The sequence below is a fragment of the Centruroides sculpturatus genome, unplaced genomic scaffold, assembly GCF_000671375.1.
Source record: "Centruroides sculpturatus isolate CEXI.00-Female unplaced genomic scaffold, Cexi_2.0 scaffold49, whole genome shotgun sequence".
Lineage (NCBI taxonomy): Eukaryota > Metazoa > Arthropoda > Arachnida > Scorpiones > Buthidae > Centruroides > Centruroides sculpturatus.
The window spans coordinates 962,939-976,455 of record NW_019384317.1 but is presented as its reverse complement, the minus strand read 5'-3'; the positions used below and the strand labels follow the sequence as shown (position 1 = coordinate 976,455).

Genomic DNA, 13,517 nt, shown 5'->3' with positions numbered 1-13,517 from the left:
TATTAATAATTTTTGTTTATATATATATATATAATAATTTTTTCCCCAGGATGAAATTCTTAATATTGAATTTACCTTTATGTAAATATATTTACTTCCAGGGCAAAAGAAGCTAAAGTCAGAGAATTTTTTGAAAAACAATTTCCAGAACTTAAAAAGCAAAGGGAAGACAAAGAGAGATTTTCTCGTGTCGGTCAAAGAATAAGAAGCGATGCTGAATTAGAAGAAATTATGGACGGATTACAAGAACAAGAAGTAAGAATTTATGTGCATTTAAATTTTCAGTGATGTGAACAAGAATGGAACTTTTATTGGGTTTAACTTTTAACAAAAACTAAGGTGTATGTTAGGTAAATTAATTAGTTAATTTTCTAGTTTAAGGTTATATGTTTAAAGAATATAAGAGTATTGTATTAAACTTGATAGTTAGGTTATTTAGAGGCTGTATTTAATTAGATTTTTATGAAATGTTGCTGTAAATAATCTGATTATTTTATTTAGTTTAGTTTGAGAATATTAAAAATTTATATTCACTTTTTCCTAGCTTGAGGCTGTTACTTAATTGTTTCTTCTTAATTAATATATATGTTCTATAAATAATAATATAAAAGTAGCTTAAATGCATAACATTTCCAGTTTCTTTAATGGATCATCTTCAGGTGATGAAAAGAAAATTATTCTTTCCGTTGCCCCGAAGATGATCAAAAATGCTGAGCATTTAAGCTAATTTTGTTTTTGTTTACTTGTATACTGATATATAGGTGATTGCATTTGCATAAAAATACAAGAAGTGGATAAATTTTAAATAGTGATACTTTTAGAAATTTGTAATTAATTGAAATTAAAATAATTCATAATATACAAACACTAGACATAATAAATTAATATTAGTTTAGAATAATATGTAAAAATGATTAATCTAGTATTTTAATTTTTAGATGGAAGATAAAAAGATGAGAAGTTATGCTGTTATTCCACCTATTCTATTAGACTCGAAACAGCAAAGACTTCAGTTTATAAATAGAAATGGTTTAGTGGAAGATCCAATGGCAGAATATAAAGAAAGACAGATGCTAAATATATGGACCGATCAGGAAAAAGAAATTTTCCGTGAAAAATATTTACAACATTCGAAGAATTTCGGTCTGATAGCAACTTACCTTGAGAGAAAAGTAATGAAATTTATTAATAATATTAAAAGCATTCATTATTTTATATTAAAATGGCAGGCAATATACCTTTTAGTTCAAACTTATACAATCTTGTACATATTAAATGTTGATCTATATTATGTATAAACAATGTTTTGAAAGTACTTTTAGGGATTCTATGTAGAATGTTATTTTATTAAATTTAACATTTTTTTAAGCTACATACACATTTTATACATTTAAAAAAAGGAATGTATGCAGTTTTGCATACCAGTATTATAAGTTATTAAAAATAGATAGCAGCTTAGTAGACATTTCACTAATAAGAAAGTTGCAATATAAATAGTTAAATTTTTATTACTATGGTAGTTCCTTCTCCAGTTTTATGTCTTAAAATTTATTACAAAATTTGATATATAAAATTTCTAAGTAAAAAGTATTTATTAATGCATTTAATTAATTGCAAATTATTCAGTTTTCTTGCAGTGCGAGAAATATTTGGCTAAGATTTTACAATAGATTATCTAAGTGCGTTACTGTACTTTAAAAAGTTCACACTTCACACAATTTTAAATTTATTTTGGAATTTAGTGTTAGTTTAATAAGTATATTCTGAAAAACTGTCATAGAACATACAAATGATGAATTTAAATTTAGTACTTAGAATGTATCCATTGGCAGAATGAAGTAGTAATTAACTTGAAACATATTCTATAAATTTACAAAAAGAAATTAATCTTAAACTGCTGATGTTTTACTTGATAAATTATTTGAATTATTCTATTACGTGGTTTATAGAATAAATTTTAATATATTTGAAAATAATACAGTTACACTAATATCTGCTTGTAATGGAGTAAACATTGTAGAAATACAGACTAAGAACTTTTGGATCTTTTTCATCCATCTTCAATTTTCAAATTAACAAGCAAACATACAATCTTTTTACCAAATTGTAGAAGCAAAATGGAAAATATGCTATAAAATTTAATAATAGGCAGTCAAAATCTGCAGTAATGCTTTCTATGTATCTTTTAAATTTTATATTAAATCTAGACAACAAAATATTAAATATAAGGAATCAAAAATTTTTATTCTCTTTTTCTTATTAACTGTTTCCAAACATATAACAAAATATCCGTATCTGAATGATTAATAATAATCTTTGGGTTTTTCTCACAAATTTTTAGTTTTTTTACTTCTGAAATGTTCTCATTCTCTTGAATACTTAAAATTGCTTTAGCTTGTCTGAAAGCACTGGTCTGTATTTATACGATGTTTACTTCATTAGAAACATATATTAGAATAATTGCATTGGTATTATGGAGTGTAACTTTTGTTATAACAGCAAGTTTTAATGATTTATTATTGATATCTGTTTGAAATAATAATTTAAAACTTATCATTGTTAAATCATTTATTTACATATTTCCTATGCAAATACTAAGTAGTTGTGAGATTAGCCGAGGATACTAACCAAGAGTACCACTTACACGACTCAGAATTGCAAGATTTGATCTCTAAACTTTTTCTAGGAGGGCTGTTAAAATTAGATAGGATATAGATGGCAAAGTCTCTATCCAATGTCAGGATAATGACACCAGTTAATCAATTTTATGGTATGCGGATTCACATGCATATCGATATGGTATGGAGATGAACTTTTCGTTTTGATTCAGAATCATAAGAGACATTTCTTTAACAAATAAAACAAAGATTTAATGAACAAAATAATACAAAATTAAATATGCGAATAAAATGATTTCCAGAAACTCGAATAAAGCTGTTTCAAGAGAGAGAGCTCACAATTTCTATCATAAATCATACTACCTCTATGAATCTTTATCTTCTTCTGTTCTTTAGATGAATATGACTGTTCTTTCTTCTTAGTTCTTTAATGGCACATATTTAAATAATTTCTTCTCTATTTACCGAATTAACTCATTTTATAAAAACTTCTGGATTTGATTTTGGGCGTTGGCCTTCAGGAGATGATATGGAATACGTCTGTTATCTTTTGGCATACTCCCCGAATCATGCAAAATTCTTTCTCTTTCTCATGAATTTTCTCCAATCAGCATTTTGTATCTTTCCACGTGAACAGAGGAAAAGGAGATTTATCGAGGGGTTGACTAAGATTTTTAGTAGATAAGGGAAAACAAAAAGGAAGTCAATCTTCTGTTGAAGGAAGTTTCTTTCATTTAGAAAAATATAATTTTCCCACCAAAATCAGAGAGTATTTTTCGTTTAAAATTTTACTTTTTAATTAAATTGTTAATTAATCACAGGGGCAATTCGCCTCTCACATAGTTATTATGTATTGAATCGTTGGTTTTAATAAATTTACTTTCGTGAAACTGAATATTTTTGAAAGTCAAATTATGGTTCTGATGACAAATGTTTAAATTTTGGATACAAAATGTAGTGATGAGTAATTTTTTTGAATTAATTGTAAATAAAAAATCATTTCTAGATAATGACAACATTTAAGTTTCATATAGAATTAAAGTACAACAAAATAGGTAACTTTAGATAATTTAGTATAAACACTTAAAATTTTATACATTTATTTAATTATCTTTTAAATTATAAAGTACTTCTACATTTTTATTTCTTTATTACACATAAATATATGATATAATTTCTTGATATTTTTATTTAAATTTATTCCAAAACTAGAGTTAGTATGGATTTTGATACAGAAATATTATTTTCAGAGCGTGGCTGATTGTGTTCAGTACTACTATCTAACAAAAAAGAGTGAAAATTACAAACAGATGTTAAGGAAGCATAATGTAAGGAAAAGGACCAGAACATTAGTAAAACCACAATCTCAAGCGCATCATAATCAGGTATTTAAATTTTTTAAGTGAACAATAAAATATATATAAAAATTCAGTTTTAAAGATGGTCTGCTTATCTGAGTTGAGTTGTTCACATGCTTAGTAGTGTACATAAGAAACATATTTTCTATTTAATATTTATAAGTATGCATAACCTCTTACCTATTTTTTTTTTCTATGAAAATAATAGACTGGTATAACAACTAGACAACAAGATGAAGCAAAACCTATATCTACTATTATAACTACGACGACTAGCGTTACGGTTACCACCACATCTGCGTCGACAACGTCAACTGTCGAATCCGTCAGTACCACTACTAGTGACGTCAATGTTACTAATTTGTCTTCGTCAATTACCTGTATAACTACAAATGGAAATATAAATTCTGATAGTACAAAAATCCAGAATGATGATAATGCTAATTCCAAGTCTGAAGTAAGAAACAATATTGAAAATGGCGAAACTACAGCAGACACGAGGTAAAATAAAAGTTGTTAATACAGTAAAAATTAAATTAACAATAAAATGCAGAATATTGAGTTACGAAAATAAATTTAACTTCCAACATCCAAATTTATATAGTTAAATATATTTATTTTTTTAACTGAAAACACTAAGATTAATGCTGTTATAAATGCAAACTGTTCTAATATTTGAATGTGGCTGGCTGGACAACCGAGACAGTTAAAATGTCGGTCTATTGCTTTAAGAGAGATGCAGTTGATTTTGGACTGGTTGAAGGATTCCAGGAATTTTTTACGGTGGTCTGCTTCAGACATGTTGGGATTCTGCCCCTTGCCACCCCATTGTCCCATTGTGAACTGGCAAATTCACAATGGCCTCAGATAAGGTTCACTTAATGCCCATGGGGTGGAACTAGTAAAAGGGGAGGAAAGATATCCAAATTGTAAATAAAATAATTCTTTTTATTACTGTGGCAAGAGTTATAACTATTATTTTGATTTTATAAAAAACAAAATATTGTTTAGATAACACATACATGCAATAAATTCATAGTTTCAAATGGCTTCAGAATCTTAGAATTTGAAATTTATTTGCACAAACGTTTTTGGGTTACTTTATTTGCAAATTGTTTGAAATAAATTTTGCATAAAAATAGTAAATACAGTAGAACAACAGTAAAAATAAAAACAACAGCAATAATAATAGTAAACATTTTTTGTAGATTTTCGTCTGATGGCTATAATTATAATTAATTATTTGAAGACATAGTTGTCCCTAAAAAAGGAACCACCATTTATTAGCTCTGTGTTTTAGACAATACATTCTTGGCGACTGACATTTTCTTTTTAGGATACTGACCGCCAAAAAGGACTATTGGGAAGGACTGTCTTCAAATAATTAATAACAATAATAATAAACATATCATATTGTTAGGAAATTTCTGAATACAGACACACACACACTGACACGCATATTTAATTTTTGTTTTGTTTTGATTACTATGCCTTGACTCTGGTTTCACAATACACAGCCACCGGTGTTAATCGACTATAATTCACTAAACCCAACATAATAATAATAAGGTTTAACAATTTTGTTTACTAAGTATTATTTAAGTGCAATATTTTGTACTTGTTTAATATCGCATTTGCTTTGGTACCAAGATGATAAAAAACAAACAAATAGCATTATTGAATTGATGTTGCAGGCCTCAACTAATTGTCTCAAGTTATCTTTGACATGCCTGCAGTAGAAGCTGTTCTGCTATACTTAGACAGAACAGCTTCAATTTATTTTAGATTGCTTATTTTAGAAATTATTTTAGATTGTTATTATTTTTATTATTTATTATCATAAGAGAAATAGCAATTTGCAAAAACCTCATATGTTTAGAAAAATGCTTAATATTGCATTATACGGTAAGACCCCGCTTAACACGGGGTCTTACTGTACGACAAACTGCTAAACAAAACGGCATTAAACGAGCATTAAACGGCATTAAACGGCATTTTAACACAGAGTAAATAGGGAAAGGAAACAGATCACAAAAAATAAACAGATTTTACTTTAATTTTAATTTATTTTATATTAATTTGAATAATAATATATATTAAATAACAACTAAACATATTCACACAGAAATGTAAAGTTCATTTTTGTGATGAAGCTTCTGAAATTCTTGTTTTTTGCAATAAAGTTATGTAGTTTCATTTGTCATTTTTTTTTCTTTCTTTAAGCAAATGTTGGTAGCAAGAGATCACATCCAAAATGCCTCATTTTGCTTTTGCACTTTTTTAAAGTCTGAATCGTTCACTACGATTTGATCAATGATTTCAGTTATCATTACCAAACTTTTACTAAGAAAATCTGTATAGAAATTCTTTGGGTTCTTTGTTTTCAGAATCTCTCTATTCCAGTTCTACATGTTCTGCCAGTTCTTGAATATCATCACCAGAAACCTGCAGTACCTCCTCAATATCTTGCTCATCTACATCTCCTAGTCTTAACTGTATCGATTAGGTCGACAATTTGGTCAATCTAATGATACAGCAATAGGCTCTTCTCGTTGAGAATTCTTGTATCCCTCCAGCTATAACTTCTTCCACACTCTGTTCATGCACTTATCAGTTAATTCTTGCCAAGCCAAGTCAATATTGCTTATGGCATTTGTGATGATATATTTGTTCCAAAATCGCACAGATTTAAGGAAAGTACAGAGCTACAACAAGTTGCCACCTTTTGCCAATTGGTTCGTGTTTGGGAATAATCATATTATATACAACTCAATGAAATGCCATGATAATTTGAATTGGTGTAAATTTTTAGCTTTTTTTTTTAGTCTTCGAGCACACCGCATTATATCAAATCAGCATTAAGCGGGTTCTTGCTGTATATGAAATTTAAAAAAAAAATTTTTTTTGTAAAATATTAAAAATTGTCTGTTGTTCTATGATTTTAATATATTCATTATAGATAGTGAATTGATACATTTATGTCAGTATTTTCATCAAAATCTTACAGAAAATCAGAAAATTTTGTAATTTTTTCTAAGAGAACTAAAATTTTGAGTGAAAAATTAAATTTTTTTTGTAATTGTTTTAATTTTATTGCATTATTAGTAAAAAGAAATCTCTTGAACAAGAAAAGGACAAAGGAGATGAAGGCGGTGATGAATTAAGTGACGATAATGAACTTCCAAATGAAATCAGTGGTATGTATTCCTTATTTTCACTTTTGCAAAACATCAAGTTTGCACTGTTTCAAATTACCAAAGTTTGAATTGTTAAAATTTCATTATTTGACAACCACTACATTGTACTAGAAAAAAATATCATTAGGCGAAGACAAGAACAGATGATTTCTAGTAAAAGCCATAGAACTTTCCTTTAGTTTATTGAGATTATTTGAATTTTGTAATAGATATGCAATATTTTTAGGTAAATATGAAAAAAGCTATCTTAGATGATCTTAGTTGAAAAGTTAATTCATACATCAACAACAGAGTTATGTTAACTAATATTTCATACCTGTGATATTTATTTAGTTATCAGTAACAAGTAACTGCTGTTTTCCTTCTTTACAGAGTTTTGGCATGCATAGCAACTACCTTTTTAACAGAATCTTCTGTCTTATTTTATTATCCACTGCTTGTCACTCAATAAAATATTTATTATTTCTGCTTAAAGTTATGAAAAAATAGTGCATTTAACTACTAAAAAATAGCTATTTTAATATTATGATAATAGGAATTATTATTTTTTCTGATTCGTTAAAATGATTAATAACACTTATCTATAAATGTTTATTTAAACTTTACCAAATAAGAAGCTTAATCTATAAAAACAAAACACAGTGATGGTCTTAAAGGCTAAAGACTGAAAGCAATGACAGCACCACCTGATTGTGAAGAGAGCTAGGTCAAAGAAGAAAAAAATTGCACTATCAGTTTTCGTTAAACCTGATGAAAGGCACAAAACATATCGAAAATTTTAATATTCTAAAATCCGTGGGCAAATTTGATATAACGTGCATAATTACTTGAGTAAAAAAATATCGAATAAAGGAATTTGCACTTAAAAATTGTGAAATTTTGTATGTGGGATTTCCGAAATTCTTAAACTGTGTTACAGCAAAACTGCATTGTATGAAGGATACCTGTAGTAATAAAAAAATATATATGTATATATAGAAATAGAAAAAAGAGTGTGGTTTTAGATAAGTAGAAATTTCACTTTGAACTATATCTGGAGACGTGATCATATTTTTGTTGTATAATGCATATTGCAAGAGTTGAGCCTAAAATTAAATTTTTTATATTAATTTTCAGTTTTTAATTCAGCTGTTAAAATACAGTTTTTTTATAATAACTCATTACATTAATTTACAAAATTTATTTATAATATAGGAATTAGTTATATATCAACACAACCAATTCCTATATTATAAATATCGTAATAGTTTTGCCCAATGAATTTATGATTTAAAATAAAATTTTCTTAATTCTTTGAAAAACAAATACAATTTAAAATATATATTGAAAGTATCCTAACATTGAAATATGCTAAAATACTAATTTTTTGATGAACTAGAGATGTATTTGTTGATTATAATGATATAGATAGTATATAGAAGAATACAATTTTTTGAATAAATTTCCATGTTGAGTGAGTTAATGTAAATTTTTCTTAAAACCAAAAAGTTTTCTTTATAAATTAAAGTTTATTTTTAGGTGAAACCGGTGGCGTACATCCTTGTGCGGTCTGCAAGATTGAACTTGAAAACTTTGGACAGTCTCGGCCATTGACGAAGTCCAACTGCGATCAGTATGGAATAAAAGAAAACGAGTTGACGACGGAGACTCGCGTTTGTTCTTCTTGCCGATTTAAATCGGTCCGCAGAAGGTATAAACAGTATGTATAATACCAAAATTATTTTAAGTGGCGAATGGTTGTCGAGATTTTATATTTTAGAAAGCCGCCTTTCACGATAAGTTTTCATTCAAAGTAGTTTCATTTTTATTAAACTGTGTTAATATTTTTATATTATGTTAATGGCATTTTTTAATTTTTCATTACTTTTAAAAAGTTTTTAATGATTAATGAATTTCCATAATTTTATGCATTTGCAATTTTTTAAAGTTATTGTCTCACCGGAACTGATTCAGTCTGGCAACCAGGTTCCTGGTTCCCGATTGCCAGACCAAATCAAGGTTGTTGGCATCTATACAATATTACAATATAAATATTGAGGTTATATTTTATATATGAGATTAATATTGCAGTTCTTTTTACAACAGAGAATTTTTTTCAATTAAAAATAATATTGTCACCGATCTGCGTAAAAAAAGCAGATATTTTCCAGTCTGCGATGAGTTTTGGGTTGAGAAACACTGTTATTAAGAAAACTAGATCAGAAATTAGAAATCTAAGGATTGAGAATATAGAAAAAATGTTGAATATCTGAAAGGAAAATCAGATTTGGTTAACCTTAATTCTAACAAAAAAAAAATTCGAATTATATCAGTCAGTCTTATTTTAAATTGTTTAGTTCTTACGTACAATGGTTCATTAAGGTTTGGTAGGAAATGTATGTTTGCAGATGATACTGTCTCTAAAGCTGTATAATTTAACTCATTACTTTTGAGTACAGTTTTAGAAATCAAACAGTTATTTTCAAAAAAACTACAGAACTTATCCATACAAATTTTTGATGTACTGTAAACTATATAATCAAACTAAAATAGCAAGTAAAGTGTGATATGGTGGTACCTTGATACTGTAACTGCTCAGAACTTCAAAATGTGTTTGGGAAAAATTGCTTGGTACTCGACTGAGCAAACATGATTCTAGATCAAGTTTTTGGTTAATAACAAATATTTTTAGTTTAACTTTAATTTTATCATCCATAAAAATTTTTTGTGATAAAAATGAATAACTAATTTAAAAATAAAGCAAAACACTATAGTTGTGAGTTTTCACAAGTTCTTATTTGTTTGTTTTTAGCAGTTTCTTCCTGCAATTTTTTTTCATTCACAGATTTTGAATATCCTTCTGCTGTACATCCTTTAATTCAAAATTTCCAGAATGGAAGTTTTTAAATCACATTTGAAGTTTAGTAGCATCTTCCCCATACATATTATGAATATTTGTATGGTTTGTATGGTGTTATGTTTTTTTCCGAACTCTAAGCATAAATATGCCTGATATGCATCTTATCTGCAGACATTTTGACTTGATTTTACTCAAACAAAATGGGAAGTGGGAAGTTAAAAATAAGCTTGTAAACAAAGAATACAAACTTGCATTAGCAACTTAAAGTACTTTTATAAGTGTTTTTGGGGTTCTGAAACAATTAATTTAAGTTATGGGAATAATTTGTTTGGTACTCGAACAAATTAAGTTAGAGTATTGAGTTACCACTGTATTTTGATAGCAAATAAAAAATTGTGTATGTATACTATAGTCATGTCCACAATTAAAGTGCACACAAATGCACCTGGCAAGGCAAAAATGCAGAAACAAATAGTCCTCCACTACAACCAATGGCCCAAAAATATCTTCTCTGATGTATGCCTGATACTTAACAAAACACTTAGAATCATTAAAATTCATAAGTTCTGAAGAAACACTAAGCTAGAGTAAAATTGTCTTTCATCCCTGAAAGCACTTTTACTAATTTAATGTTTCTCTGAATTTGTGACTTTTGTTTTAATAATTGGATTTTGATTCTATTATAGTTCATATATTTCTATTTTATTTAAAGAATTTGATTTTAAATTTATGTAAATTTGTTCTTTAGATGCCCTATTCCAACATGTAAGACACCTAAAAGGAAAGTAAAAAGATTACGACCTCTTCCGAGTAAGTGGTCGGAAGTGTCCGCAGAAGTCAGGGAACCAATTATTGCTGAACTTCGTTAGTATTATTATTGTTATTATTTAATTTTTTTTATCTTATAAATTAAATATATAATATATATACACACATGTTTGTTTTAATTTTAAAATGTGTATTTTAAATTCCTAAATTTCAGAAATCCCCGCAGAAGTAAACAAATGCTGTTCGGCTTGCTTTAATCGAATCGCTAGAAAATTGGGAACACATTCTATTTCTGACGGTACGAAGTAGTTGAAATTTGTTTAAAGATAGTTAAGAATTTTTTTTCACTTAATGTGATGATGCATTTTGTGCATATCAGGGTCTTCGGGAACGTAATATACTTTGGAAGACAAACCTGCCTTAAACATAAACGCATCATTAAAAAAATGATTATAACTAGCTATTTGTGAATGAATATAAAAGATAAATTATCTTGTGAAATATAATATGAATAGTAATACTACAGGTTAGTATAAAATTAATAAATCCCATAACTTCAATGTAAAATTCAGAAAACTGAATAGAAAAATTTCGTCCCCAAAAAAATTTAAAGCAGATTGTTTACAAAAGTAAAAATTTTTGGAATTTGAGATAAACTTTATACTAACACTGTGTATTCAGGTTAATCAAGATAAAAGCATTAAATTTTATTAAAATTATTTTTTTGTAATGGAAAAAATTTCCAAATTTAAATGAAAAATCAGGTGATGGTGAAGTTACACTTTGTCATTGAAGGATTTATATTCTATAACTGATACTAGATTATTTTTAAAAATAAATCTGATGGCCAGATGGCCAAGCTGTTAAGGTGTCACTCAACTATTCTGGGGACCTTGGAATGAATCTGAACAGGTAAAAAAAAAAAAAAAAAGGAATTTTTTTGGTGTGGTCTTCCCGGATATGCCCGACCCCGTCCCTCACCATCTGGATGCTCCATTGTGTGCCTAGCTGAATCTTATAATGAGTTTGACTAAAAAGTTCTCTGTGCCCACAGGACGACAGAAAGAGTAAAAAAAACAAATCTGGAATTTATAACAAAATTAAGAAATAATAAACTGTACAGTACATATAAATAAGAAATTACACCTCAATGCAAAATTTCCAGCTAAGAAATTCAATATTCTAACGTTTTTGGCCACTATTTCATCGGCCCTCATCAGGAACCGTAGAATGGAAAAACCGTTCTATAAATAGAATGCTGTTGCGTTCTGATGTTAACAGTTTCAAATATGTTAGAATAAAGACTGTGATGTATCTTATGTGACATATATTATGAGTCTATATAGTATTTTCATGCCTTGGGTACATGAATGGCATCCATGTTGATGCAGGTTCCATTCCTGTCTGCCTGTAGATCTCTACCACTTCTAACATACAGTCGACCCCCCCTATAACACTGTTGATAATTCCGTTTTATATGAATTCCATGTTGTACAAGTCACTTAGATTTTACAAATATGTGTGCTAGGCTGTGAACGGCTCACGTATTTGTAAAATCTAAGTGACTCGTACAACATGGAATTCATATAAAACGGAATCATCAATGGTGTTATGGGGGGGTCGACTGGGGGTTGTACTAATGTTCTGCCAGTCGAAGACCCTGTGTATTAGGGTAACTTGGTCCCAACGGGGAAATCCCCGGATCAGAATAACTTTTTCTAAACATATTAATACTGATTATACAGTGCAAAATTTATTTATTTCTGTTATTGTATGTTTGTTATATTGCAAATTCAGTTTTTATAGATTCATATTATTAATGAACTGTAAGAAACACACAGAATATTTAATTCTAATGTTGTTGTTATTATGATAAATATCCAAAGATATTTCAATAAAACATCATTGAAACAAATATTTAAACACAGAATTTTTTACAAAAAGTGAATGAACGTAATTTGCACTCATTTATTCATAGTGGTTCCTCCAGAAATGTTTAAAGTTAATGAGAAAAATAAAAATGAATAATCTGAGTATGATATTGTTGAAAGTTATTATTTTCATTAAATTGGTTGTATTTTAAAAGCAAAATAGATTTTTGAATTACAATTTACGAACTTCTGGCTATTTTAGAAATTTCATTTGGTTTTAATAATAATTTTTCCACATTGCAGAAAGTACCGAGACGTCTCGATGGACGGAAGAAGAGATGGAAATAGCAAAGCGGGGATTGCGAGAATATGGTACAGATTGGAAAAGTATATCTGATATGGTTCAGTCTAAAACAAAAGAGCAATGTAAAAATTTTTATTTCAATTATAAGCGTAAACTTGGTTTAGAAGATATCATTAGAGAATACAGAGAAGTAAGTTTTCCTTTATTAAGTTTTAATCAGAATTTTTTTGTTTTTTGGGAATTATTTTTAATTTTGTGTATTTTAATTAGGTACATGGAAAAGATAATTCACTTTCAACAGTAACCGATGAAGAAAGTGGCGAAACTACCTCTAGTTGTGAAGAAGAGAATTGTGTAGATAACTGTACTAGTGACACTGCCAGTGCCCCCAGTCCAGATAACAAAATGTTGGATGAAAGTAAGTAAAGTATAAAAACTTTACTCTTAAAAACATTATTTATTAAAAAAACCATTAATTAAGTTTGATTGATATTTATCAGTATTCAGCGAGTAGAAATAATTTTTTATAATCTTATTGTTATTAATATAATTAAATTATTGT

The 13,517-nt window shown here is 27.9% G+C and overlaps 1 protein-coding gene across 1 annotated transcript in view; it reads left to right on the top strand.

The window, feature by feature from the left end:
• The window catches only part of LOC111623995 (nuclear receptor corepressor 1-like), a 39,645-nt gene that overhangs the window by 16,862 nt on the left and 9,266 nt on the right, over positions 1-13,517 (top strand). Inside the window, exons 9-18 of the mRNA XM_023366766.1 lie at positions 102-255; positions 939-1,172; positions 3,869-4,003; positions 4,185-4,477; positions 7,082-7,173; positions 8,692-8,863; positions 10,761-10,876; positions 10,995-11,078; positions 12,955-13,145; positions 13,226-13,373. Coding sequence (XP_023222534.1) covers positions 102-255; positions 939-1,172; positions 3,869-4,003; positions 4,185-4,477; positions 7,082-7,173; positions 8,692-8,863; positions 10,761-10,876; positions 10,995-11,078; positions 12,955-13,145; positions 13,226-13,373 — 1,619 coding nt within the window. The remainder of the gene's footprint in view (positions 1-101; positions 256-938; positions 1,173-3,868; positions 4,004-4,184; positions 4,478-7,081; positions 7,174-8,691; positions 8,864-10,760; positions 10,877-10,994; positions 11,079-12,954; positions 13,146-13,225; positions 13,374-13,517) is intronic.